The sequence below is a fragment of the Gobio gobio genome (genome assembly GCF_949357685.1).
Source record: "Gobio gobio genome assembly, chromosome: 11".
NCBI classification, from domain to species: domain Eukaryota; kingdom Metazoa; phylum Chordata; class Actinopteri; order Cypriniformes; family Gobionidae; genus Gobio; species Gobio gobio.
This window is the reverse complement of record NC_137104.1, coordinates 51918630-51942406: the sequence shown is the minus strand read 5'-3', so window position 1 is coordinate 51942406 and position 23777 is coordinate 51918630. Positions and strand designations below refer to the sequence as shown.

The window sequence follows — 23777 nt, the reverse complement described above, 5'->3', positions numbered from 1 at the left end:
CCTGCCTGACGGATGCGGCGCACCTGAGCCGCGGGTGATGCTGATGCTGCGGATGCTGAGCACTAACGCTGCGTCGTCATGGTGATTAGAGATGATTCTGGTTCGCTGTCGTCTCACTGTCTCATATCGGCCTGTACTCGAGTCTTCCTGAACTGGACCTAAAGGACCGGACCCGGTTCAGCCCTCCTGTGTGCGGAGAACAACGCCTGTCCTCTAGCAGGATGACGTCACATGACAACACATGCGCCCCTCGTCATCATCTGCATAAGGAACCATCTCTAAAGAGACACTCGTTTTCTCAACTGTTCAAACTTCCTGCCTATATAAACAATCGTGTCGTTTTGATGCTATGTGGTAAATATAAATTATTATTAACAAAATCGACAACAACATTTCAAGTATATGCTGACATGTCCTGACGTCCTTTGTAAAGAAATGTATACGCAATTTAAACTTGTTTACCTTTTTTAGGAATTTAAAGAATTTAAGCGTAAGTATTTAAATCAATTCATATTAAAAATAATTATTTATAACTATTAATGCATGAGGTGTGTGTGTGTGGTTATATTTAAAACACTGAAAACACCCAAAATATATGTTTTAAATGGCACTGTACAGATTGTGTATAGATTGTGTTCCACTAGAGGGCGCCATTAGTCCAGTGTTTGGAGCAGTGGGTGAACGGGTCAGATAGATTCACGACATTTTTTATCGTAACAAATATACATAAACAATTATACATTTACGATTATTTTTAACAACATTCTTTTTAGAAATGTCAATTCTTCTTAAGTTTTGTCTTAAGAACAAGCTTAAGAAAAAAGATAACATTCATGCAATGTTTTGGTGAATACAAATATTCTTACCCTTTTTTCGAGGTTTGAATTTATTATTATTTAATGAAAATAGCAGTTAAGAATAATTTTATTCTTAAGAATGTTTCGTCAATCATTAAGCGTGACTTTGCAATACCATCATACTTACAGTAGATGCTTGCTCAGGTATTTTGTATGTAATTGCAAAGGAATTTAAATATAGGCCTATACAGTGTATTTAACAGGTAGTATAGAAGCTACTATGTTAACCTCCCTAAAAATGATAAATTATCTAAATCGATTTGATTAGCTTATATGAGATATAAGATACATTTAAACCATGTGACGCAAAATAGCTAAATAAGAATCAGCTACTGATGACGGGCGCAACATATAATAATAATTTGTTACATTTATTTAGCGCTTTTCTAGGCACTCAAAGCGCTTTACATAGAAGGGGGGAATCTTCTCAACCACCACCAATGTGCAGCATCCACCTGCATGATGCGACGGCAGCCATACTGCACCAGTACGCCCACCACACACCAGCTGATTGGTGGAGAGGAGACGCAAACCGCCGCGCAAACCGACCCCCGCTTCCCAGTATTTTACTGGCAAATGTTCAGTCTCTGGACAATAAACTCTGCGAGCTGAGAGCGCGGATCTCTTTCCAACGAGACACGAGGGACTGCTGCATTATCTGCCTTACAGAAACTTGGATGTCCGCTGAGATTCCAGACTCAGCCATCGAAACCACGGGGTTCTCCGTGCATCGGATGGACAGAGAAAAAGATCTCTCCGGGAAAAGCAAAGGCGGGGGTGTGTGTTTTATGATCAACCGATCCTGGTGTGATCAGAGGAACGTACACTCTATCAAGTCTTTCTGCTCTCCTGATCTGGAATTTCTCATGGTTCTGTGCCGACCATTCTGGCTACCGAGGGAATTCACCGCGGTCATCATCACAGCGGTGTATATTCCCCCACAAGCCGACACAGACCGGGCACTAAAGGAACTGTATAGGTCAGTGAGTGAGCAGGAAAGCGCGCATCCTGAGGCTGCGTTTATTGTGACCGGGGACTTTAACAAAGCCAACTTCAAGCGCATCGCACCCAAATACCACCAACATGTTAGCATCAACACGCGAGGGAACCGTGTTTTAGACCACTGCTACTCCCCCTTCAAGGAGGGTTACAAGTCCCTCCCTCGCCCACCATTCGGCAAATCAGATCACGCGTCCATTCTACTTTTGCCCGCTTACAGGCAGAGACTGAAACAGGAAGCACCCGCCCTCAGAACCATCCAGTGCTGGTCAGACCAATCGGACTCTATGCTACAGGACTGTTTTGATCACGCGGACTGGGAGATGTTCCGGTCGGCCTCTGATGACGACATCGAGGTCTACGCTGATAGCGTAACGTGTTTCATCAGGAAGTGCGTAGATGACGTTGTTCCGACCAAAACAATTCGGCTGTACCCAAACCAGAAGCCGTGGATAAATGGGGATGTTCGCGCGGCACTCAATGCGCGGACCTTCACTTTTAACCCTGGTAATGCGGAGGAGCATAAACAAGCAAGTTATGCCCTCCGGAAAACAATCAAAGCAGCAAAACGCCAGTACAGGGACAAGATTGAAGGACAGTTCAACACCACCGACTCCAGAAGCATGTGGAGGGGAATTAACACCATCACAGACTATAAAGGGAACCCAAACTCCACCGTGAACACCGCTGCCTCTCTCCCGGACGAGCTCAACACCTTTTATGCTCGCTTTGAGGGAAATAACACCGCCCTCACGGAGAGAGAGCTCGCGGCTGAAGATACAGAGGTTAGTGCACTCTCCGTATCTGAAGCGGATGTAACCCGATCCTTCCGGCGGGTGAACGTCCGAAAAGCTGCGGGTCCAGACGGGATTCCCGGCCGCGTCATCAGAGCGTGCGCGCGCCAACTGGCTGGAGTTTTCACGGACATTTTTAACCTGTCCCTCTCCCTGTCTGTGGTCCCCACATGCTTCAAAACGTCCACCATTGTTCCTGTACCTAAGCAGTCAAAAACACTCTGCTTAAACGACTGGCGTCCTGTTGCTCTGACCCCCATCATCAGCAAATGCTTTGAGAAACTAGTCAGAAACCACATCTGCTCTGTTCTCCCCCCCTCACTGGACCCACTGCAGTTTGCATACCGCAAAAACCGCTCCACTGATGATGCCATTTCATCAACAATTCACACTGCTCCCTCCCACCTGGAAAAGAGGAACACATATGTGAGAATGCTGTTTGTAGACTACAGCTCAGCATTCAACACCATTGTGCCCTCCATACTTGACATTAAACTCCGGGCTCTCGGCTTAAACAGCTTGTTATGCAGCTGGATCCTGGACTTCCTGTCAAACAGACGCCAGGTGGTCAGAATGGGCAGTAACATCTCCTCACCACTGACTCTCAACACTGGAGCCCCTCAGGGCTGTGTTCTCAGCCCACTCCTGTACTCTTTGTACACACATGACTGTGTGGCAACCCACAGCTCCAACACCATCATCAAGTTTGCTGACGATACGACGGTGGTAGGTCTCATCACTGACAATGATGAAACGGCCTACAGAGAGGAGGTGCACACTCTGACACGATGGTGTCAGGAGCACAACCTCTCCCTCAACGTCAGCAAGACCAAGGAGCTGGTGGTCGACTTCAGGAGGAATGAGAGAGAACACCGCCCCATCACCATCGATGGAGCACCGGTGGAGAGAGTCAGCAGCTTCAAGTTCCTCGGTGTCCACATCACAGAGGAACTCTCATGGTCCGTCCACACCGAGGCCGTTGTGAAGAAGGCTCATCAGCGCCTTTTCTTCCTGCGACGGCTGAGGAGGTTTGGAATGAGCCGCCACATCCTCACACGCTTCTACACCAGCACTACAGAGAGCCTGCTGACTGGCTGCATCACCACCTGGTACGGCAACAGTACCGCCCGCAGCCGCAAAGCCCTGCAAAGGGTAGTGCGCACGGCCAGCTGCATCATCGGAGGTGAGCTTCCCTCCCTCCAGGACATTTATGTCAGGCGGTGTGTGAAGAGAGCTCAGAGGATCATCAGAGACTCTAGCCACCCGAACCATGGGCTGCTCTCACTGCTGCCATCAGGCAGACGGTACCGCAGCATCAGATCACGCACCAGCCGACTCCAGAACAGCTTCTTCCCACAAACAATCAGACTCCTTAACTCTTGACCCATCAGGATCATAACACACACTGGACAGAATATCACTCAGCACAACCCACTGTAGATAAACACACATTATATACACATTTATTTATCATACAGCATCTATTGCACTTTGGATTTCAATTTTTCAATCTGTGAATAATATTTTATACTGTACATTGTATATTATTATTACTATTATAGCGTAATGTATATTGTTTAGTGTATGTTTAGTGTATATTGTTTAAAGTATATGTATATTGTAAGTATGTGTATATTGTTTAAAGCTGTGAGAACTACACTCACATTGTGTAAATTATTTATTGTTTATTGTAGAGTTTACTGTGCTGTGAGTAATTGTGGGCGCATCAGTGTAATCTGATGCTGCTTTAAATGTTGTACATGTCATGTCATGACTACCATGCTGCTCGGAACTGCACCTAAGAATTTCACCTACTGTTGCACTTGTGCATATGTAGAGTGACAAATAAAGTGATTTGATTTGATTGATTTGAGACAGAGTGATGAAGCCAATTGTACATATATGGAGATGATTAGGAGGCCATGATGGACAGGGGCCAATGGGCAAATTTGGCCAGGGGTTACACCCCTACTCTTTATCGATGGGCATCCTGGGATTTTTAATGACCACAGAGAGTCAGGACCTCGGTTTAACGTTTCATCCGAAGGACGGTGCTTGTTACAGTATAGTGTCCCCATCACTACACTGGGGTGTTAGGACCCACACAGACCACAGGGTGAGCGCCCCCTGCTGGCCTCACTAACACCTCGACCAGCAGCAACCTAGTTTTCCCAGTTGGTCTCCCATCCAGGTACTTACCAGGCTCAGCCCTGCTTAGCTTCAGTGGGAAACCAGTCTTGGGCTACAGGGTGATATATCAAGGATTTTACAGTTTTTCTCAGTCGCTTTGGTACATTTCTCGAATCATCCTCGACATTTGCAAAATAGTAAATGCATTTCTCAAAACAATTCGTACAAATAGTAAAACACCATGGATTACCTGCAAAAGCCAGTCTCTTGCTCAAAATCCTTAGTTCATCTCTCAAAAGTAAATATCTGTGTCAATGAACATGTCGGTGCCATCAGAATGACAAGTCCTTGTATCATTGTGTACGGATAAGACAGTCAAATTGCTCAGTCATATTGTCAATATAACTGTACTCTGGAGGGATGTTCTGATGTAAACTATGGCTAAAATTTTGATGACAATTATTGTAAATTGTTGGTTACACCTTAGTGTATGTGTGAGTTTGATTGTAAGAGACTGGACAAGATTCACATTTACGCTTTTACTGTTTGTACTGTCATTTGTTGACAGACCATGTCATTGCGATACAGAGAGAAAAAGACAGCACTGCATAGCACAAAGAAAAAAAAGAAAAAAAAGAAAAGTAGAAATATGAACGTCTAACGGAAATGTATAGAAATATGCTTGACATATTAGGACAACTTGTTCAACCATTTTGCATGTAAAGACTTATGCTATGAACTAATGCCTAAATGTTGTGGGGGTGAGACTATTCAACAGAGACCCAATATAATACATTTTGATCAACATGACATAAGCAACTGATAATGTAGGAAACAGCAGAGAATTGTACATAACCATTTGCATGGATGTACACAAGCATTTGCAACTTGTTCAAAGAAATGAGAAACTGCTTTTTTGATGTGCACAAGTGACACAATGATGTGAGAATTGAACAGGTAGCTTTGAGAATTTCAATTCTGATCTGAGAAATGGACCAAAGCGACTGAGAAAAACTGTAATGTGACAAAGCTTCCTCGTTATAATGAATGGTATGGCAGATGTTGTGAAAACTTCTCCATTGCGACGCGTTTTTAGTAGGCCTAGGCTTCTGCGACAATAAAAATATGTATAGGCTATTGCTTTAATGTGAGAAATAGGCCTACATTGTACACAGTACAGTTGTAAAGTCCAAATTCACTGCTAAGGTGTTTTCTGTCAGGTTCTTTGTGCAATAAAAAGGTCAGGGTGTGCTTTTGTGAGTTGCCACATGTATTGCAGTTAAAACTATTCAAGAATCTCTCTAATACTACTAAAATGTGTGCAATATTTTCTACACCGATTAGGCATAACACTATGACCACTGACAGGTGAAGTAAAAAACACTGATGATCGGGGTGGCAGTGGCTCAGTGGTTCATGTAGGTCTACAAAACCGGAAGGTTGGTGGTTCGATCCCCGGTTCCACCTGACCAAGTGCCGAGCTGTCCATGAGCAAGACACCTAACCCCAGCTGCTCCCGACGAGCTGGATGGCGCCTTGCATGGCACCGCCGCCGGTGTGAATGGGTGAATGTGAGGCCATGTGTAAAGCACTTTGGATGTCCATTGGTCTGTTAAAAGCGCTTTATAAATGCAGTCCATTTACCATTGTCCTCAAAGTTGATGTGTTAGAAGCAGGAAAAATGGGCAAGCGTAAGGATTTGAGTTAGTTTGACAAGGGCCAGATTGTGATGGCTAGACGACTGGGTCAGAGCATCTCCAAAACTGCAGCTCTTGTGGGGTGTTCCCGGTCTGCAGTGGTCAGTCTCTATCAAAAGTGCTCCAAGGAAGGAACAGTGGAGAACCGGCCACAGGGTCATGAAGGACCAGTGGAGAACCGGCCACAGGGTCATGAAGGAACAGTGGAGAACCGGCCACAGGGTCATGGGCGGCCGAGACTCATTGATGCACGTGGGGAGAGAAGGCAAACAGACGAGCTACTGGAGCTCAAACTGCTCAAGAAGTTAATGCTGGTTCTGATAGAAAGGTGTCAGAATACACAGAGCATCTCAGTTTGTTGTGTATGGGGCGGCACAGCCGCTGACCAGTCAGGGTGTCCATGCTGACCCCTGACCACCACCAAAAGCACCAACAGCGGCACGAGAGCATCAGAACTGGACCACGGAGCAATGGAAGAAGGTGGCCTGGTCTGATGAATCACGTTTTCTTTTACATCATGTGGATGCCCAGGTGTGTGTGCGTGGCTTACCTGGGGAACACATGGCACCAGGTGCACTATGGAACATTGAGCAGTGTCAAGTTTAGGGTCATACTATTCAGTATGCATGTGTTGAGTGAGTGACACACCTCTGTCATCACAGAGATTTGTTTTTCAACAACTTTTCACAAAAATAACAGCTCTCAGATTACAACTCTCTTGACAAACTTCTACTGTAAACCACAGAAAGAATGACTTAAAACTAAAAGTAATCTAGTAGGAGTCTAGTAGCATTTGAAAATTGTGCATTGCACAATAAGATGCAATGTTGGTCCGGTATTTGTGAAGTGTCTTGTCATGAAGGCAAAATATTTTGGGCCATATAACAGGTATATAAGTGTTTATTTGATTATAATAAAATATGACAAAAAAAGAGTATAACCAGTATTTATCCTTAAAACAGCTGAGCAAACTTTTTCAATGTGTAACTTTGAAAATAACAATAAAAAAAATTAGGATTACATGCAGAAAATGCCCTCTTCTCCCTCCCAGAAGATAGCATGAAAATAGAAATTAATTCCTGTTTTAAACAGCCTACAATAATTTTCACTTTTAGAATTATATTCTTGAGGAATAATGTAAAATCAAGCTTATCTTTAAATTACCCTATACCCAAAATTGAGTGTGCTATAATTGCAAATATGACATATAAAGATAATATGTTACACTTTATTTGGTAGCACTTTATTTTACAGTGTCCATTACATACCATAGTAATAAAAGTATGCATAATTACATGCAACTAAACCAAACCGTAACCCTATAGAAAATACATGTAGTTAATTAATATTACTCAGTAATTAAATATACAATTACACTGTAACAATGACACCGTAAAATAAAGTGCAAACCTTTATTTTAAGGTGTCCATGTACATTTAATGACTGTAATAATAATTAACTACATGTACTTTCTATGGGGTTAGGATTAGATTTTGGTTTAATTACATGTAATTATTAATAATATGGTAAGTACATACGTAACAGACACTGTAAAATGAAGTGTTAGCAATAATATATGCTGTTTAATTTGTCACAGCATACTCTCACATTTGGTTGATGGTTAAGGGATCTACAAAAAAAAATCTTAATATTTTTGTCATAAAAATGAGGCATGTTGCTTGGAGCAGATGTGATTCAGTCTTTGATGCACTTGTAGTCGTAGCCGCTGTAGAAGGAGCGGCAGTTGTAGAAAAAGCTGTAATAAAAAGATTAGCAAATTAGCTGGAAAGATTAAATATACCTTGTTTACTTTTTTGGTTGTTGCTTCATTCAAGTAAAAGAATGTTGGCATAAAAATTAGGTTGTGTCTTGCCCCTATTTCTATGATATTAATGTTACAGAAGAAGCTCTTTCCTGGCTCATCTCCTACATCAGTGATGGAAAATATTAGGCCTATATCTGTTACAGTACACAGGAAGCAGACACAGACGTGACAGGTAATGGTAGTTTATTAGACCTCTGTAGAGCAGATGTTGAGACACAGGTGAGATAACTGGTAGTTGGTAGACTAAGAGGTGATATGAGAGAGAGAGTTACTGTCCTTTGTTTTGTAGATCGTTGAATGTTGGAGTTTAGAGATCGCTGGAGAACTGAGGAACTGACGGGAACACACCCACACAGCAGACGAGGAACACGGACGGAAGGAAGGAGACACGCTGGAGACAGGTAAGTATGTGTAGAGAAGTCCTTGAGGTAAGCATAGCCTTGCGTATATGCGAACGAGACCGGACCTGGAGTGCTGTGTGAGTGTGTGACTTATAGTGCTGGTGATGAGTGCCGTGATGAGGTGCAGGTGATGGTGATCAGTACTCTGGGGATGGAGTGCGCTGTGATTGGTGGAGGTTGGAACCTGACGTGTCTGTGACAATATCACCATACAAGGGTATAAATCTGCCACGGCTCCGCTTTCACAGGGTGTTCCTCAAGGTTCAGTTCTTGGTCCACTTCTGTTTATCATATATATATATATCCACTTGGTGACATGATACACATCCATAAACTTCAATTTTTTTGCTATGCTGATGATATTCAAATTTATCTCACCACCAGCTCTGATAAGCCGTCCTTGCCCTACTCACTTACTGCATGTATCAGGGATATCAAGCATTGGATGTCCTTGAATTTCTTTCAAATAAATAACAACAAAACTGAAATATTGATGATTGGCTCTGCTACCTCAGTCAAAAGGATGGACCTGTCCTTTGAAATTGACGGGGTTTATGTTAAGCCTTCTTCATCTGTCCGTAATCTTGTATCTTTTGCCTCTCATATTTCTTCTGTTGTTAAAAACTCTTTATTCACTGCACAATGAAACACAGCATTTTTTTCTAGTAATGCATTTATTAAAATGCAATATTAACATCAAAACTAAAAGTGTGTTCTCTGTTGATTTGATAACAAATTCAGCTGAAGATACACAAAGAAGTGAAAATTCATGTTTTCATTAAGTACTTTAATGAGGAGTTCAGGTGTATAACAATAAGTTGTCACCCCACAAAAAAAATTATGCAAATACGTACATAGGTAAATAAAAAAATAAAATAAAAAAGTATTGCATTCATTGAATCAATGAATGTATTGATCATGGCTCTCAATTACATCTGGCCAGAGAATGTCATTAACATCACAGCAAATATTTTCACGAGTCATGCATCGTGGGGAAAAAACACCTTGAATGAATAAAATAAGAATTCCTCAATTGGATTGAGGAAAGGAGAATATGGTGGAAGGAACACCATCCTGAAATGTGGGTGATTTTCAAACCACTCTCGCACTAGTGCTGAATGGTGGAATTGGACATTGTCCCAAACAACTACAAAATTCCAAAAAAACACAGTTTAAAAAAAAAAAAAAAAAAAAAAAGTAGGAGCCTTGCTGTGTTTTGTGGTCCCAAGACAGCATTGTGTGCCACAACACCAGTTGTAGAAATTGTGGCACAGAAAGTGATGTTGCCTCCTCGCTGTCCAGGGACATTGACTGTAGCACAACGGCCAATCACATTTCTCCCTCTTTTTTTGTGAAGATTGAAGCCTGCTTAATCAATATACATGAGTTGCACTGCTATCCAACTCCAAGATTCTCTAGAGTAAAAAGAACACAAGGTACAATACAGTAAGTTAGAATTTTACAGTAATGGCATTGATTGCAGTCAATACTACTGTGAAACTGTTGCTGAAGTTTGAGTTCACGCTTTGAAGCAGCAGTATACAAAAATATGCCAAAATCTTTAGTAGCATGCAATAGTTTATGGACACATACTTAAAATTCAGGAAAAATATATCTTTGTGTTAACAGTAAAAGTGCAGTAATTGACCTATCGGTAAGCCCCGCCCCCCTTAGTTACTGTTGCTAACTCGGACAAACAAACGGAGTTGCTATATCTTACAATGTACAGCTGTCAGTGTGTAAACCTTATCCCAAGATGTTTTTGGACACAGATTGTAGCGTATATCCCGTCCGAATGATGGCCAAACTTAACTGATGGTTTATCAAGTTTATTGCATCGTTATTCACTCCAAAAAATCATTGTAAGAGCTGAACAAACAAAGCATAAGAAGTGCGCATTAACGTCTCATTCACAAACTCTCTCTCTCCGTTGCATTACCATTAACACACACAGCAAATTACACAAAAACACTCATACAACTAACAGTAAACAAACATATACACAGACCGTATGCCTTTTCGGGGGTGCAGTTAATAACTGGTGAACTTTGTATCTGCAAAACAACTCCGATAAACTGCGTGCGAGCTCTTCCTTTCGTTACCCGGAGACTATAATACCCATCAAAATAAGAGTCCTCCTTATAGGACAGATAATGCAGACCTTAAACATATCTAAAATATAAATTAATTTACATATAACCAGTTTAATATGGAGAGGCACTGAAATGTAGACCTTTTTTTGACCTACAGTGTTACATGACGTGAGAACAGTTAGTTATTTCGGTTTGTATGTTAGCAGGGACTTTAATCGTAACTTAACGAGAGTTTGACAAACAGAAAATCCTCTCAGGATCTCTGGAGTCAGTGTTGCAGTGCCTCAGGCACGACGTTTTAGCATTTTTGCAGCATAAACACCATCAAACCGATGAGAGCTTCGGATTTTCCAATGTTTCTCTATGGCGCTGAAACCTAAAGATGTCCGAGTTCCGGTCCCAGCGCAAATGATACTCAACTGCTATTGGCTCATCTGCGTATGAGGGGAGGGGCTTAGCGATAGGTCAATTGGGTTGCTGATACTTGAACAAACTGGAATCGCAACTCCTTCACTCTAATGGCGTTCCTCTCAAAGGGTACTTTGTATACTTGCTTCATTCGGATTGCATTTCTTCTTAGAAATCTCTTAGAGATTTTTAGAGATCAGTTGTGGAGAGACTGCATTAGTGGATATTGCGGAACAGTTGATTATCCTGTGTAATTCTTTGCTGAATTTCTTTGAGGCGGAGGGTGTTGTTCTGGACCACCATGTCAACAATGGCATGCTCTTGTTCAATTGAAAGAAGTCTTGTTCGTCCACCTGAATGTTCTCTAACTTCAATTCTGAAAAAGGTTTGGACAAGCAGGAACATTTACTGCAGAAATCTAGACCTACTGTATGTCAAACAAGACTACATGGACTCTCATTGTAGAAGTAGAATGATAAAGTTACTTACCGGTTTTCCCTCTGAAATGTGCGGATAATTGAAGCCACTGTGGATCTGTTTATATTGGGCTGAACTCTCTGGCCAGCTTTTCTCAGTGAGAGACCATGATTTATGATATGGTCAATAAGTGTGGCTCTGATTTCATTTGAAACACGCGTGTACCCCATCCTTCTACCTCTCCTCCCTCCTCTTACACCTTGCGTTCCTCTTCCTACATCCTCAGCTCTTCTTTCTCCTCTTCCTACATCCTCAGCTCTTCTTTCTCCTCTTCCTACATCCTCAGCTCTTCTTTCTCCTCTTCCTACATCCTCAGCTCTTCTTTATCCTCTTCCTACATCCTCAGCTCTTCTTTCTCCTCTTCCTACATCCTCAGCTCTTCTTTCTCCTCTTCCTACATCCTCAGCTCTTCTTTCTCCTCTTCCTACATCCTCAGCTCTTCTTTCTCCTCTTCCTACATCCTCAGCTCTTCTTTATCCTCTTCCTACATCCTCAGCTCTTCTTTCTCCTCTTCCTACATCCTCAGCTCTTCTTTCTCCTCTTCCTACATCCTCAGCTCTTCTTTCTCCTCTTCCTACATCCTCAGCTCTTCTTTATCCTCTTCCTACATCCTCAGCTCTTCTTTATCCTCTTCCTACATCCTCAGCTCTTCTTTCTCTTTCTCCTACATCTTCAGCTCTTCTTTCTCCTCTTCCTACATCCTCAGCTCTTCTTTCTCTTTCTCCTACATCTTCAGCTCTTCTTTCTCTTTCTCCTACATCTTCAGCTCTTCTTTCTCCTCTTCCTACATCCTCAGCTCTTCTTTCTCTTTCTCCTACATCCTCAGCTGTTCTTTCTCCTCTTCCTACATCCTCAGCTCTTCTTTCTCTTTCTCCTACATCCTCAGCTCTTCTTTCTCCTCTTCCTACATCCTCAGCTCTTCTTTCTCTTTCTCCTACATCCTCAGCTCTTCTTTCTCCTCTTCCTACACTCTCAGCTCTTCTTTCTCTTTCTCCTACATCCTCAGCTCTTCTTTCTCCTCTTCCTACATCCTCAGCTCTTCTTTCTCTTTCTCCTACATCCTCAGCTCTTCTTTCTCTTTCTCCTACATCTTCAGCTCTTCTTTCTCCTCTTCCTACATCCTCAGCTCTTCTTTCTCTTTCTCCTACATCCTCAGTTCTTCTTTCTCCTCTTCCTACATCCTCAGCTCTTCTTTCTCCTCTTCCTACATCTTCAGCTCTTCTTTCTCCTCTTCCTACATCCTCAGCTCTTCTTTCTCTTTCTCCTACATCTTCAGCTCTTCTTTCTCCTCTTCCTACATCTTCAGCTCTTCTTTCTCCTCTTCCTACATCCTCAGCTCTTCTTTCTCCTCTTCCTACATCCTTAGCTCTTCTTTCTCCTCTTCCTACATCCTTAGCTCTTCTTTCTCCTCTTCCTACATCCTTAGCTCTTCTTTCTCCTCTTCCTACATCCTCAGCTCTTCTTTCTCCTCTTCCTACATCTTCAGCTCTTCTTTCTCCTCTTCCTACATCTTCAGCTCTTCTTTCTCCTCTTCCTACATCATTAGCTCTTCTTTCTCCTCTTCCTACATCCTTAGCTCTTCTTTCTCCTCTTCCTACATCCTCAGCTCTTCTTTCTCCTCTTCCTACATCTTCAGCTCTTCTTTCTCCTCTTCCTACATCTTCAGCTCTTCTTTCTCCTCTTCCTACATCTTCAGCTCTTCTTTCTCCTCTTCCTACATCATCAGCTCTTCTTTCTCCTCTTCCTACATCCTCAGTTCTTCTTTATCCTCTTCCTACATCCTCAGATCTTCTTTCTCCTCTTCCTACATCCTCAGCTCTTCTTTCTCTTTCTCCTACATCCTCAGCTCTTCTTTCTCCTCTTCATACATCCTCAGCTCTTCTTTATCTTTCTCCTACATCCTCAGCTCGTCTTTCTCCTTCTCCTACATCTTCAGCTCTTCCTCCATCTCCTCGTCCTTTTCTTCTCCCTCTACACTCTAAAAAAAAAGGTTCTATATGGCACCAAAAATGGTTCTTGGCTCGTAATCATAGGGTAACCTTTTTTTAGTGCTATATAGCACCAATTTTGGTGCTTCAGTGGTTCTTCAGCGGTTCTTCAGAGGTTCTTCACCAGTTCTTTGACTAAGGTGCTATATAGAACCTCTGAAGAACCGCTGAAGAACCACTGAGGCACCAAAATTGGTGCTATATAGCACTAAAAAAAGGTTCCCCTATGATTACGAGCCAAGAACCATTTTTGGTGCCATATAGAACCTTTTTTTTTTTAGAGTGTACCCTGTCCACCACTTCTCACTCTTACTCCTCTTCCTTTTCCACTGCTCATTCTTCTTCTTTTTATTGTCTTTTCTCCTCACTCGTGTTCTTTGTTGTGTTTTTCTTCCCCTTTTGTAGTTGTTGTAATTAAGACAACTGTGTGAGCAATTAGGAAATTGTCTTTTTCTGTGTTGAGTGGATTACTAACTCATCAGATATCAATTTAGGGTTAATTAAGGACATAAGGTGTGCAAATGACTATTTTACAATTCACAGAGTTTTGTTTGTTGTGTTTTGAAAATGGTACAAAAATGCTTGTGATCTTTGTGAAAACCAATGAAAAAGCTGAAAATGTTTTTCCTGATATATTAAAGATTTGGTTGGCTGTATGAACTGCTGTGACAACTTTAGGGGAATTTTATTCATTAGAGAAAATGATGCTTTTGATTTGTAATTTGTATGAAATGAATGAGAATTTACTATCTGTTTAGGACAATTACAAAGTGTACAGATCACTGTGTTAAATGTTTTGAGAGCAGTTACCTGAGTTTGGAAGAATGTACCAAATGGATTGAGAAAAACTGTAACCCCCGGAGCCGTGTGAAGCATTTATATGATGGATAGATGCACTTTTATGGACTTCAAAAATGGAGCAACCATTCACTGCCATTATAAAGTTTTGAAGAGCCAGGACCTTTTTAATATAACTCAGAGTTTATCCGTCTGAAAGAAGAATGTCATATACACCTCGGATGACTTGAGAGTGAGTAAATCATGGGCTTATTTTAATTTTTGGGTGAACTACCCCTTTAAGATTGTTCCTAAGACAAATCTTAAAAAGCCTGCAGCCGGCGGCAGTGGCTCAGTGGTTCATGTAGGTTGTCTACAAACCGGAAGGTTGGTGGTTCGAACCCCGGTTCCACCTGACCAAGTGTCGAGGTGTCCATGAGCAAGACAACTAACCCCAGCTGCTCCCGACGAGCTGGATGGCGCCTTGCATGGCTGACACCGCCGCCGGTGTATGAATGAGTGTGTGAATGGGTGAATGTGAGGCAAAATGTAAAGCGCTTTGGATGGCCGTAGGTCTGTTAAAAGCGCTATATAAATGCAGTCCATTAAAAAGAATTTGAATTTAAAGAATGATCTTAAAAATGCTACAAAACGTCAAATAGGGTCCTCACTGTTTAATATGAGAAATATGCATTTTAGACATCCTACTGGTGTATTTACAGTGACAGCGTTTAACTCCAGTGATCGGTTAACATGCATCTGTACAAGAAGGACATCAGGTTTCCAGATCTGTTCTGCAGAAACGGCCCCAGGCTCTTCAAGGGTTCCCACCTGCTTGTTCTTTCATTTCCGTGAATGTATCAATTACATCCAGAATGCGTATTCAAAGGTATGACTAATCTGCTACACTGATCCTTTGCTATGTTTGTTAAGGGTGTAACAGATAAACAAACATGATCAAATTACAGGGTCACTCATGTCACTTTCAGAGATTTCTGACTCTGTAAAAATGTTATACTGGTTGAAACTCTCTTCACATCCTGATAGCAATCAATAATAGAAGTGGTCTAAATAATACAGTTTTTCACAATTGCTAAGACACATTTCCTGAAACCTTCACCCATTTTCTCACAACTTTAAACAAATTTTCAAATTAAACTCACAAAACCCTTGACTCAAACTATTGCTTCAAAACCATTTCACCTGTACACAAAATCAAACAATGCTTTCAGATCATATGAGTCAATATTATAAGCACTACAGATCCTTCATTACACACTACATCAAAAAATGGAGAACACAGCATCCAGAACATTACAGAAAAAATGTTGTATTGTATAAAGTAAACAATTTTTGCAATTGCATAAAAAAGTATAGTAATTGCAATTGAGTAAGGTGAATATATTGTATACTGTATGTACTGCAATTATAGTTTTGTTCTGAATATTGAATTGTAGGCTACTGAATGTCTGTATATGCAGCGCTTGCATAATCTAAAAACACTGCAGTCCAACCGGTCAAATAAAACTCTGTGTTAATTGTATAGCCTACACAGACAGATGTTGTGCTAAGGGCGTGTTTTAAGTGTTTTAGATCATTCTTACCTACCCTACCTTTAAGAGTTTAGGAAATGTGTTAAAAGTATGGAAAAAATTGTCATAGCGATCGTAAAAAACTGTAAAACTAAAAGTAATCTGAGTCTAGTTGCATTTGAAAATTGTACATTGCACAATAAGACACAATGTTGGTCAAATATTTTGGGCCATATAACATGAGTGTTTATTTGATTATAATAAAATAGGACAAAAGACCAAAAAAGAGTATAAAACAGCTGAGCAAACTTTTACAATGTTTAAATTAATAAAATAACAATAAAACATTTACATGTACCCTCCCAGAAGACAGCATGAAAATAGAAATTCATTCCTTTTTTAAACAGCCTACTTTTAAATGAATATATGCATTTATCACTTAAAAAATTATATTCTTGAGGAATAGTGCAAATCTTATCTTTAAATTACCCTATACCCTAAATTGAGAGTGTGCTATAATTCCAGATTTTACATATATGATCATATATATGCTGTTTAATTGGTTACAGCATGTCATGTATGTTTGATATTTTATACATTTCGCAGACGCTTTTATTCAAAGCGACTTACAAGGTACACATTTTACATTTTTGTCAGTTCTTGCTTTCCCTTGGGAATCGAACCCATGACCTTGGTGTTTCTTGCTACTGTTTGAGCTACAGGAAAGCAGATATATAGCTAAGGAATCTACAGGAAATATCTTAATATGTTTGTCACAATAATGAGGCATGTTGCTTGGAGCAGATGTGATTCAGACTTTGAGGCACTTGAAGTTGTAGCCCTTTTAGAAGTTGTGGCCGCTTTAGAAGTTTTGGCCGTTGTAGAAGGTGTGGCCGTAGCAAAAGCTGTAATTAAAAGATCAGTAAATTAGCTGGAACAGATATTACAGACGTTAGAAGAATTTGTATTGAGCAATCGTGCTTACTGGAACCATTGACAGAAATAGTTTGAGAAATGATGTTCAGAGGATTGACATTTCCTGTTCCCGCTGCTGTCAGAAGGGTGTCTGAGATATCTTTTCTGGATGGTACAGATTGGTTGAAGCTGAAAACTAGTTGTGTTTTCGTGATGATTGACCCGGGTCTGAAATACATAAAAGAATGTTATTGGTGAATCCATTTAGCAAGAATGTTATTATTAAACGTTCAGTTTACTTCATGCTTAACACACGCACACACGCACACACACACACACACACACACACACACACACACATACACACACACACACACACACACACACACACACACACACACACACACACACACACACACACAAACACACACGCACATGTAACACAGGTTAAATAAAGGGAATTATTTAATTTATACACAAATTAGTAATATCATATTCCCTTATTAAGGTTGATAATAGATGTAAAAAAGTATTAAGAATATAAGAAATATGCAGATTCATTTGATATAAATGCTTAGTGATCAACCAATGAGAGCTCTTTGTCATTTTGCGCCATGCGTGTCAATGAGCATGCGCAAAGACAGAAGAGACGAGCTTGATGGAGAAGAGCAGACATGATTGATCGTCGCGATCCAAACTGATCAAATCTAGAAAAACAACCTTTCAAAGTTTGAGGAAGTTCAAAATTAATTTATTTTGAGGCATTCTGGATAGAAAGCCGCCTAAATATTGAGATACATTCAACTAGTTCTCGACGCCATTTTGTGATTGCGCACGCCTGTAGTCGAGGTGCGCCTGTGTGAGAGCAAAAAACGATAACACAGAGTTCACCGTCGCCATTGTTGGCCACGTGTCAACCTATTGATTCAGAGGCCAGGTTTTTTGTTTTGTCTTGTGTTTTCTTTTTTTCCCCTTCTTCCTTCTTGATTCTTGGAAACCCGATTGATCTTCTGTGACACCCTGTGTGAACTTCACATTTGATGGCGGGCCAACCAAATCTGTAGCAGAGAAGAATACATCACATCGTGGAGAGGAGGACAATATCCTTTCCTTGAGTTTTCCCCGTTTTGCTCCGTGAAGTCTTCTGACCAAAATTCTGATTCTATCTGTGTTACACAGTAAAGCAATCTAATAAACTATTGCTACTTATTAGAGAAGTGCTACATGAACACACACACACACACACACACACACGCATGCACGCATGAGCCCACACAATAAGTATGCAAAAAGCGATACACTGTTTTTACCTGAATCCTTGGACGATGACTCTGAGAAAGTTAACATACTTGGGTTTGTAGACAGCTTCAAGCTGGAACAAATAACAAACAATATATAGAATATACACAGTTGACGTGATACAACCATTTTCTCCTCTGTTACTGTGTTTTACAATCGCTAGGACACAATTCTCAATACTTAGGTCACTTTTTTAAAACTCTTTCTCATAACCAAATTTCAGCTCGGCACAGCAGTTCATTTCACATTCAAAATGCACTAAAATGACCAAAACACAAAACACTAGCAAAGGTTTTTTTCCGTCTTTGTCCCTCATAAAATGAACAGACCTAAAAGACACTAACATTATGTAGCATTATACAATGATTTCTTTAGTAAAACCAGAATGACTGTTTATAATCACTGCAGTATGTGTTAGGCTACATAGCCCATGTTTACATTACAGTACAAAATTATTCCTAATTTTCCCCCTTTTGAATGGATGGTAATGAATTGAAAGACTAAAGGCCCATTCACACCAAGGACGATAACTTTAAAGATAACAATAAAGAAATAGTTCTAAAAGTCGTTCTCAATATTAAAGAATAGCAGAGTTCACACTACAGCAATAATGATAACGGAACAAAGAAACGATCGATGAAATCGCATTCAGAATGATTATATCCAGCTGATAAACAATAAAAATATTGACAGCCAATCAGCCCTCATCCTTCCCTCAGGTCATTTTGACCCGAAACTCATTTAAAAAAATTGTTCAGAGAGTGTTCATCTGACTGGTCCAAGACCTTAGGACTTTTGTTGCACTTGAACCATGAATACACACAAAAATTGTACTGGATTTGAGGAGTTTCATGCTTGAAATTGAAAAAAGTAACAAATCCTTCCCTTACAGGTCAATTTGACCCCCTTAGGAATGAATGGATTGTGAGGAATGCAGCAATACTCATAGAAAAACCTAAAAATGCTCAAAAGTCAAACTAAAATGCTAAATTAAAAAAAAAAAAAAAAAAAAAAAGATTTTATAATGTCTACATGTGTATCTGAATGCATACTGAAGAGAAACTGACTTTAGGACCCAGCGGAACAGCTCATTTGCTCCATATAGATGCAAGAGTCATGAAATATCATCACTCTAAAAAAAAAGGCTCGTAATCATAGGGGAACCTTTTTTAGTGCTATATAGCACCAATTTTGGTGCTTCAGTGGTTCTTCAGCGGTTCTTCAGAGGTGCTATATAGCACCTTAGTCAAAGAACCGGTGAAGAACCACTGAAGCACCAAAATTGGTGCTATATAGCACTAAAAAAGGTTCCCCTATGATTACGAGCCAAGAACCATTTTTGGTGCCATATAGAACCTTTTTTTTTTAGAGTGATGTTATTATTATTTTTTTTTTTCACAAGAGGTTGGCAAAGACACCCAATGCAAGAATTAAAAGGATTATGCATGAAATTGTGAGTTATTTTTAATTTCAGTTATTATTACTAAATTATTACTTATTATTTATTGATTAAATCTAGTAATTTAAAGTTAAATACAATTAAAAAGAAAAAGAAAATCTCAAAATATTTGCATTAAAAAATTGGAAACATACAATCAAAATTAAATTAAATACTCTTTCTGGACAAAAAAAAAAAGTATAATTTTAGGGCTTCGGATCATTTTGACCCATGAGGGATGAGGGTTAAAGCGGCAGACAAGCACGCGCTTAGAATAAACCGAACAATGTCCGCTGGTGTGGATGCTAATATTGTTTATAGTTATCGTTCTTGGTTAACACTTGTGTAGGTGTTCGGTTACATCCACTCTAAAAAAAAAAAGGTTCTATATGGCACCAAAAATGGTTCTTGGCTCGTAATCATAGGGGAACCTTTTTTAGTGCTATAAAGCACCAATTTTGGTGCTTCAGCGGTTCTTCAGCGGTTCTATATAGCACCTTAGTCAAAGAACCGCTGAAGAACCACTGAAGCACCAAAATTGGTGCTTTATAGCACTAAAAAAGGTTCCCCTATGATTACGAGCCAAGAACCATTTTTGGTGCCATATAGAACCTTTTTTTTAAGAGTGGCTTTGATAACATTTGATTTTTTAGATTCAGAATATATTTCAATATGGTATTATTGTAGAAATGTAGCAGATTTCTGTCTTGTTCGTTTTTGTATTACGTTTTAAACTTAAGTTGAACAGTTTGGAAAAGAGTATGTAAGCATGTGCAAATTGGCCTGTATAGTAGGTACATAACGTTTTGGTGGTGTTTGTGTCTAAGTGAGAAAACAATTCATGTAATGTGAAAGATGTCATTGAATGCATTTTGTGCCAAAGCACCGATGAATGATCCACAGTTTAGCTCACAGACTGATGTTGTGATCACTGTGTGAAGAGTTTTGAAAAAGTGTGAGAGAAATGTGTCCTAGTAAGAACTGTAACTACAGGTTTAAAAGCAAGACCTGTATCATCAGAGAGGTTTTTACTCACCTGATCTTTCACCAGCTTAGACCTGTTCTTGAACTCCTGAGACTCTGAATTGTTGAGTGCATCTGTAAACGTGTCAGAAGAGTGAAACTCCAGATCTGTTAGTATCTCAGGTACTAGTTTTGCAGTAGTTGTAGGCACTTCAGTTGTGGTGGATGTAGTCTGTCCAGTTGTGGTGGATGTAGTGTGTCCAGTTGTGGTTGATGTAGTGTGTCCAGTAGTGGTGGATGTAGTGGGTTCAGTTGTGGTGGATGTAGTGTGTCCAGTTGTGGTGGGTGTAGTGGGTCCAGTAGTGGTGGATGTAGTGGGTCCAGTTGTGGTGGATGTAGTGGGTCCAGCTGTGGTGGATGTAGTGGGTCCAGTAGTGGTGGATGTAGTGTGTCCAGTTGTGGTGGGTGTAGTGGGTCCAGTAGTGGTGGATGTAGTGGGTCCAGTTGTGGTGGATGTAGTGGGTCCAGCTGTGGTGGATGTAGTGGGTCCAGTTATGATGTATGGAGTGTGTCCAGCTGTGGTGGATGTGGTGGGTCCAGTTGTGGTGTATGGAGTGTGTCCAGCTGTGGTGGATGTGGTGGGTCCAGTTGTGGTGTATGGAGTGTGTCCAGCTGTGGTGGATGTAGTGGGTCCAGTTATGGTGTATGGAGTGGGTCCAGCTGTGGTGGATGTAGTGGGTCCAGTTGTGGTGACTCTAGTGCGAGTGGTGTATGGAGTGGGTCCAGCTGTGATGACTCTAGTGCGAGTGGTGGATGATGCAGCAAGACTTGATGTGGCTTTTGAGGATTCTGTTGTAAGTGTTGTGGATGTTTTGACTTTACTAAGCACTGAACTTGCAGAAGCTGGTGAAAAGGAACCGGCTGAAATCAAGGTGGAAACTGTTGGTTCTGATGCTGTTGTGGTAAATGTTGTACTAGTTGTGGAGGATTGAGTTGTATGAAAAGCAGCTGAAGAGGGACTGGATGAAGTAGGCAATGTTGGGGTGGATGATCCATCAAGAGTTATTGGTTCAATAGAGCTTGTAACTGCTGATGTTAGAAAAAGATGATCAGGTTAGATCAAACCTCATGCCAACACTGACCAATGAAATGTTGTTGTCTCATGTTTAATTAATTTCCAGTTCAGGTTTATTTTGTACACTCATTTTTTCTGTAAGACTAAACAAGATTTATTTTTCTTCTTTGAGGTGTTATCAGACCTACCTGAACCATTAACAGTGATAGACACAGAACTTATATTCAGGATATTGATGTCATTCAGTAATTCATATTCTAGCTCAGCATCTGATGGTACATCCAGTGTAGAGTTGAAACTGAGCAGTGCTGTGGTAATGACTGACCCAGCTCTGGAAGGAAATTTTCAGAAGCAGTATTAAACTGTGGCAATTTGACCACTGCAGTATATAACCGGTTTACTCTAATCTCTTGCTTTCTCACAGTTTCATGTGCACACACACACACACGCACACACACGCACACACACACACACACACACACACACACACACACACACACACACACACACACACACACACACACACACACACACACACACACACACACACACACACACACACACACACACACACACACACACACACACACACACACACACACACACACACACACACAATCGGGTTCACTATCTTTGTGGGGACTTTCCATAGACGTAATGTTTTTTTATACTGTGCAAACTGTATATTCTATCCTCTTACACTAACCCTACCCCTAAACCTACACATCACACAAACATTTCTGCAGTTTTACATTTTCAAAAAGTCATAATTTAGTATGTTTATTAATCCCCACAATGGTGATTTCAGGTGTTACTATCCTTGTGGACACACACACACACAGTCACAGTCACACACACACACACGCTCACTCTCTCTAAAATATACAGCATTACGACATAATATATTTACCTGAAGCTTAAGACACGAGCTCTTATGAAGGAAGGATACTTCAGTTTGTAGATTGTCTCAAGCTGTAATGAATACAGACAGTTACAATAAACACCTGTAATTTGGAATGATTTGGCTTGTGAGCTGATGAAAAGCTTCAAATGCTATATATATATATATATATATATATATATATATATATATATATATATATATATATATATATATATATATATATATATATATATATATATACACACTGATCAGGCATAACATTATGACCACTGACAGGTGAAGTGAATAACACTGATTATCTCTTCATCATGGCTCCTGTTAGTGGGTGGGATATATTAGGCAGCAAGTGAACATTTTGTTCCAAAGTTGATGTGTTAGAAGCAGGAAAAATGGGCAAGCGTAAGGATTTGAGCGAGTTTGACAAGGGCCAAATTGTGACGGCTAGACGACTGGGTCAGAGCATCTCCAAAACTGCAGCTCTTGTGGGGTGTTCCCGGTCTGCAGTGGTCAGTCTCTATCAAAAGTGCTCAGAGGAAGGTCCAGTGGAGAACCGGCCACAGGGTCATGAAGGACCAGTGGAGAACCGGCCCCAGGGTCATGAAGGACCAGTGGAGAACCGGCCCCAGGGTCATGGGCGGCCGAGGCTCATTGATGCCCATGGGGAGCGAAGGCTGGCCAGTGTGGTCCGATCAAACAGACGAGCTACTGGAGCTCAAACTGCTCAAGAAGTTAATGCTGGTTCTGATAGAAAGGTGTCAGAATACACAGAGCATCTCAGTTTGTTGTGTATGGGGCGGCAGAGCCGCCGACCAGTCAGGGTGTCCATGCTGACCCCTGACCACCACCCAAAGCACCAACAGTGGCACGAGAGCATCAGAACTGGACCACGGAGCAATGGAAGAAGGAGGCCTGGTCTGATGAATGACGTTTTCTTTTACATCACGTCGCTTACCTGGGGAACACATGGCACCAGGTGCACTATGGGAAGAAGGCAAGCCGGCGGAGGCAGTGATGCTTTGGGCAATGTTCTGCTGGGAAACCTTGGGTCCCGCCATTCATGTGGATGTTAATTGACACGTATCACCTACCTAAGCATTGTTAAAACCCTGTACATCCTTTCATGGAAACAGTATTCCCTGGTGGCTGTGGCTCTTTCAGCAGATAATGCGCCGCCACAAAGCAAAAATGGTTCAGGAATGGTTCGA

The 23777-nt window shown here is 40.9% G+C and overlaps 1 protein-coding gene across 1 annotated transcript in view; it reads right to left on the bottom strand.

The window, feature by feature from the left end:
• Window positions 1–16205: 16205 nt before the first annotated feature.
• Window positions 16206–23777, bottom strand: part of LOC307133507 (uncharacterized protein) — a gene marked incomplete at its 5' end in the record, with an annotated part of 16713 nt that continues 9141 nt past the window's right edge. The window contains 6 exons of the mRNA XM_079828590.1: window positions 16206–16883; window positions 16964–17121; window positions 18204–18265; window positions 20667–21682; window positions 21857–21999; window positions 22579–22640. Coding sequence (XP_079684716.1) covers window positions 16726–16883; window positions 16964–17121; window positions 18204–18265; window positions 20667–21682; window positions 21857–21999; window positions 22579–22640 — 1599 coding nt within the window. The 3' untranslated portion in view covers window positions 16206–16725. The remainder of the gene's footprint in view (window positions 16884–16963; window positions 17122–18203; window positions 18266–20666; window positions 21683–21856; window positions 22000–22578; window positions 22641–23777) is intronic.